Source organism: Nannospalax galili, unplaced genomic scaffold (assembly GCF_000622305.1).
Source record: "Nannospalax galili isolate Female #2095 unplaced genomic scaffold, S.galili_v1.0 scaffold589, whole genome shotgun sequence".
In the NCBI taxonomy this organism is placed as follows: domain Eukaryota; kingdom Metazoa; phylum Chordata; class Mammalia; order Rodentia; family Spalacidae; genus Nannospalax; species Nannospalax galili.
Genome location: NW_008360324.1, coordinates 5,387,507 through 5,393,783, shown reverse-complemented (window position 1 = coordinate 5,393,783; position 6,277 = coordinate 5,387,507). Strand labels below are relative to the sequence as shown.

The window sequence follows — 6,277 nt, the reverse complement described above, 5'->3', positions numbered from 1 at the left end:
TGGAAAGAGTTTCATTCTAGTATGTATGACCTTACAAAAAATACTAAAGGGAGTCCTATAGGTTATCATGAAAAGGCACACGACAATGGGAATAAACACAAAGAAATAAAGAACACTAGGAAAAGCAATTATATAGTTAAATATGAAAAAATATAGATTATGATTTGCTTATAACTCTTCTTAAAAATAAATACACTATTTTATTAATTCTTTGAGAATTTTATATATACATACAATGTATTTTGATCATATTTACCCCCACTCCTCCCCCTCCACTCACCTCCCAGATCCACTTCTCCCTCACACCCCTCCCAATTTCCTTTTGTTTGTGAAAAATAACTTGCTAAGCTTCATTTGTGTTGTCCATATACCCACGGATGTGGGGACTGCAGGAGCATTGTTGACCTACCGTAGGCCACAGCCACCAACTGTCAACAGCGCCTCAGCTGGGGGTGGGGACATATGAGCCCCTCCCTAACTTCTTAGTCCTCCTTAACTTCTGGCTCTTACAATCTTATCCCCTCTTCCATAATGGTCCCTGAGACTTGGGAGGGGGGCATGATATAGATGTTCCATTTGTGGCTGAGCATTCTACACACGCTTATTCTCTGCATTTTGACCATTTATAACTCCTTTTAAAGGATAAACGATTCAAAGCTTGAACACATAAGTGATAATTGTAAATTTATGCAATAGGCTCAGAATGTATAAAGACACATTTGTTTTTGGACAGACTCCCTAGTCCCAACTCACCTGGGACTCACTATATGGAGCCTCTTTACAGAGATCTGCCTACCTCTACCTCTCAAGGACTGGGATTAAAGGTGAGTATCATCACATCTGTCATAAGACACAATTTTTTATAATACATAACAACATAAAGAAGGGGAGAAAAGAACTATGCAGTCAGTGTTTTACATATTACTAAAATTAAGTTGTTACTAATTCAAATAGATTTGCCCTCATAGTAACTACCAAGAAAATGTATTTAAAAATAAAGCAAGTGAGATAATTTAAATGATGCATCAGAAATATCTATTTAACAGAAAAGAGGGTGTTACTGGAAGAAAAAAGGAATTATATATACATATATGTGTGTGTATATGATGTATAGAAATGAAATAGCAAAATGGAAAACATCAACCTTATGTTATCAATTACATTAAATGTAAACAAACCAAATTTTCCAGTTAAAAGACATTGGAAGAATAGATTTTTTAAAAATGAGCAACTCTATGCTGAGCAGCTCTATACAAGAGGCTCATTTTAGAGTTAAAAAACATACACAGGTTGGAAGATGAAAAAATGCTTCATGTAAACAGAATAAAAGGTCGTTACACTAATATCAGACAACAAAGATGTCAAGAAGAGCATTGTCACTAAAGACAAAGGAAGCCACATTGTAGTGAGGATGCCATGGTTGTAAATACATTTGAACATAATAGAGCCCCCAAATGCATGAAGTAAACACATCTGGGAAAAGAGCAGAGGAAAAGGCAGCAAGGCCTTAGCTATTTGACTCCCATGACCAATTATGGAGCTAAAAATCCTATCACTAGGAACTCAGTTCTTTGGATTACAGCACTGTCTCCCTTAGAGTTCTTCGTTAAAGCACAGTGATGACCCTGGAGCCACCACTTTTATTAGCACCTTAGTTGATACTAGTTTTAAGACACTGCTCACTGCAGAGGCAGAGTTGAGTCATTTGAGTCCATAGGTATGGCTAGAGTGGGCCTCTAATAGAGTGAAGAGTCGAGGATTAAGTGAAGAAATAAAGGATAGAGAGATTATGTGGGTGGGGGGGAACAGCATGCCACAGGGGGACCCGAAATGCCCCAAAAGAGGCCGAAGGAACTAAACCCTAAGCAAGAAGGAAGCACCTAGGGCATCAGTTTGGTGCTGGACTTCCTTGGCTTGACAACTGAGGGCTGAGGGTGGCAGCAGACCCAGAAGTAGCATGAGGAGTCAGCCAAGGGACGGAGGGTGAGGGGGCTGTGGGATGGCCATGAGCACAGGCCACTCTTAGGTAAACTGCCACAAGTAGAGGTAAACAGATCTGGTCTGAGTTGCTTTCCCAGTTCTGGAGAACAACAGAAAGGGGGAGACGCAGCCTTGGGGCTAGGATACAGACCCTAGTAGTAAACCAGAATCTTGGGAATGCACAGGAACAAAGGACAGCAAGTCAAAAGCAAAGCCAGATCCCAGCCAGTGGGCAAAGCAGAGAGATGGTCAAATGACATATCGCTGGTGAAATGTGCAGAGGTTCAGGCAGAGGGATGGTAAGAGAACTGGGCAGCAACTCAGTGCTGATAATAAAATCAGGCCTTGTTGAGCAACACCTGCAGCTGCTGGCAACTGTGTTGAGTTCTTCAAGTCCATTGCCTGTAACACTTTAACTCCCTGGAAGGGAGACACTGAAACCTCCAGTCTGTACCGCAGATGAGTGAGAAAGCTGGTTAAAAGGGTGCAAATGGGGTGACCCTAGAAGATTCTGGAGTACTCTACCAGCTTCTGGGACCAGTGTGAGAGCCCCAAGGGTGGCTCAGATCCACATGGTATCTTAAAAGGAATGGGAGGAAGGGACACTAAGAGCTGGGGACAAGGACTTCTCAGAATCCCACCAAAGCCCCCATCCTCTTTCACAGTGGGACTGGAAAGGGGCAGCAGAGACCTCCCTGGCCCTGCCCCTTTCCAGACCTCTGAAGAATCATGGAGTTTGTCACCTGTCAGAAAGCCTGGCCACCAGCATTCTCCCATTTCCTCTCAACCATTCAAGGCCCTTTTTTATGAAAGAGAAAGATATCACAGCAGGGACAAGGTCCTGGGGGATAAAGGCATATGGAGGCCCAGGGGACCTGGGTAGAGCCTCTTGCCTCATGAATCCCAGTTCCATCTGTTTGGTCAGAAGCAGAGGAGCTGGCCACCCTACCTTGTACCTGCCGTCCACACCACACACACAGGATAAGGACTCACTGCTTCTGAGTGACCCCCACACCCCCTCTCTCTGTCTGCTCCAATCCACAAATGCAGACACCACTAATGCCCTTCCTGAAGGAAAGGGATTTCCTGGAGTTTTGTCCAACCTGGGACTGAGGTCTGGGGGTCAGCATACGAAGGAAAATGATTGTCACTAAAGCTATCAAGTCATCCTATGTATCTGTATAGGAAGCCACCAAGCTTCACGTGGTCCTGTCCATGGAGTAGGGGCCCAGGCTAGGAGCTGGCCTGTTGAGATTCATGGATCACCTCTGGGCACTCAGATATAAAATATGAGCAAGCATCTTCTATGAGCTCTCTGGTCCCTGCAAGTGCCAGATGCGTGTGTGTGTGTGTTCTGCATATTACGGGTTTGTGTGATAGACTGGTGTGAAGATAAAGGATGGGAAGGTAGGAAATGAAAAGGCAGGTGGCAGGCATGGAGAGAGAGAGAGAGAGAGAGAGAGAGAAAGAGAGACAGAGACACAGAGACACAGAGAGCTGCTAAAAGCAGGCGGGCATGGGCATGCACCTGGTGATATGGAGACTCCTCCATAGAGACTCTCATTTTTTGGGAGCCTGAGGAGGAAGCATAGGAATCTTAGAACTCTAGGTAGTGGTTTCTCCTTGTTTATTTGGCTGTATGTGGGTTTTCCACAATGTTCTGTCCTCTCAGTGAGCCCTGTTTGGTTGTAGAACACCCACTTTCCTTGAGGTGGTACCTGGCTCTGCAATGGTAGATTTAGAAATGGCCATCTCCTCTCACCTAGGGTGGGGAAACACTTCCCAGCCCCCAACTTGCCAGTCAGTGGTGCCCCAGCACAGTCTACAGCAGGGAATGGGCCACTGCAGGGTCTAGTCATTCCCAGAAGCCAAGCGCCTTGTGCTGAAGTCAGCAACTACGCACAGCTCACTTTTCAAACACCAGAAAATATCGACAGCACAGCCACATTTTACAGAAGAATACAATCTCCCAGAATAAAGGAAATGAAATAAAATGAAATAAGTCAGTAGCTATGGACCCACTGTTGGGCTTCCCCTTTGCCTGTCAATCTGCCCTGCCAATCCTCACATGTAGTTTTCCACAGAGCTATTGGAGAAACAGTCAGAAAACAGCTTTTATACGACGACACACACCTTATTTTATCCCTCTAGAAATGGCTGCTGTCGTTAGAGGCAGATGGTTTTCCCTTTTGTATTCTTTTTGTCTTCATCAAAATTAAGTTGAAGTATAAAGTTGGCATCCAGTTTCAGGGTTGCAGGTTCGTTGAGAGGTGCTGCTATAAAGACCCCACTGGTGCAAATCCAGTGGGCACAGTGGTTGCTGAGTGATGCTGGGAAGCTTGGGATTCAGGAAGGAGTGGAGTCCCGGGACCTGGGGAAGATGCTCCAGTGTTGCAAGGTCTGCGATGTGTGTACCAATAGCAGCTCTTTGGCTTTTGAAGACCAACCTGAGAGTGGGTAGTGATGTTCTTACATCCCCAATGTAGTCTGTAAGTCAGTGGCAGAGAAAGGTCTAGAACTTCCCCCCTTGGTATGGGCCTTAACCCATGGCCTCTCTAATCTATAGAAGCCTGGTTCTGGATTCTTAAGACAAGCTACCCTGGCATCACCCAAGTGGTACACCTTTGGCCTTCAGGAAGCAACAAGTCACCCCTGCACAGTTGCCATGGCAACTTCAGTGCAGAGGCTTCCTAAGGGCATGGAGAGGAGAAGGGAGGTGGAAAAGGTAACTTCTCTGGAAAAGTCCATTGGCGTCTTTCCCCCGGAAAGCCACATTTGAAGGGAAAAAAAGTAGTGGACATTTGGGGTGCAGAAGAGAAAGGAGGGGGCAGGTTCCAAGAGATGGAAAGAGCAGCATTCCTGGTTTCAGGTGCTTCCCTTCCATTAGAAGAGGCAGGGCAAAGACAAAGGTCAGGGTAGCCCTTGCCAGGTGGTACTGCACTGGAGCCCATGTGCTAGGTCAGAGTGGCCACGTGACCTCGAGCTTTGAGGGGGACCATGGGCTGAAGGTGAAGGAGGGTGTGGGTTGGATGACTGGCTGAGGGCCTCCTGTCAGCCGCAGCAGGATTTCTTCTTGGCTGGGGGGCCAACCTGAACAGTATCCTTCCTCACTGTGTCCTCTTGTTCCTTGAGGAACCTGGGGGAGAAGGGATGATGTCAGCAGCCGAGAAGCTGCTAGGCTCGGGGCAGGCTTCATGGACCAACAGCCCTCACCTGAGCATCAGTGAAGGTTTCAAGTCTCCCTCTGACAGCACAGGTGATTGCAAGGCCAGAAAGCTCAGCCAACATGGGCCTTTCAAGACACCTCCACTGGGAAGTCACCCCTGGTCATCTCAGTGAACCTGTCTGTGCCGCCCAATAGCACCCTGATCCCTCTCTCGTGACTCCATCACTCGGGGTTCACATGCATTGCTTCCTCAGTGTGCTTTGATCTTGGTGACTCTGCAGCCATCACAGTAACCAGCGCATACCTGAGGCTTAGCAAATACCCATTGTTGATTGTCAGCTTTGTGCTCTGTGGCCACAGCTCCAGGTTAGATGTAGGAGGCAGAAGATTAAAAATAATAGGAAGGATCCTGTCCCTGCTCAGTACTTAGCAGGTACTCTCACCTCATGTGTCTCTTGATTCTCACAACACCCTGTGAGTGGGCAGGGAAGGTGTGATTGATGTTCTTACATTTTCAACATAGTGAGTGAGTCAGTGGCAGGGAAAGGCCTAGAACTTTCCCCCTTGGTATGGGCTATAACCCATAGTGTCTATGATATTTAGAAAACTTGTTCTGGTTTCTTAATTGCTCAAATTAAAATATTTTCAGATGTCCCAGCATGAGTGCTGTGTGTAACATGAACACCCTTTAGTATTTGTTAGATGCAGGGACTTATGAATACCTAAGTATTGAGACCACACTCCTGGTGTGGTCTTGTTTTCTTGGTATAGGCAGGCTTGTAAGGAACAAGTCTTTCTATGTGACCAGTCCTTTCAGCCCTGTTCCTGCCTATATTGGGTCTCCCAGTTTGCTTCTCCTTCCCACAGTCCTGCCTCTCTCTGGTTCCTCCCTCTCTGCCCCAGGAACCCATATTGTAACCTCTGCTTGTTTCCAGCTGACCATTGACTAATCCCATTGTGATATTAGCCAGTGCTACAGGACTTCCGATTTGACCCTTCCTGGAGCATTTTCTGGACCAATGGCAGCCTCTACACCTCTGAAGAGGACTGCAATGTGGGTGACAGGCAGGGGCGTTTTCTGTTTCTCATTACTGCTTCAGAAGGCTGGCTTTGCCTCTGAAGTCCCCCATA

The 6,277-nt window shown here is 46.4% G+C and overlaps 1 protein-coding gene across 1 annotated transcript in view; it reads right to left on the bottom strand.

The window, feature by feature from the left end:
• Nucleotides 1–5,031: 5,031 nt before the first annotated feature.
• The window catches only part of Cracr2a (calcium release activated channel regulator 2A), a 74,469-nt gene continuing 73,223 nt past the window's right edge, over nt 5,032–6,277 (bottom strand). The window contains exon 17 of the mRNA XM_029559839.1: nt 5,032–5,116. Within this exon, the coding sequence (XP_029415699.1) occupies nt 5,032–5,116 (85 nt within the window). The remainder of the gene's footprint in view (nt 5,117–6,277) is intronic.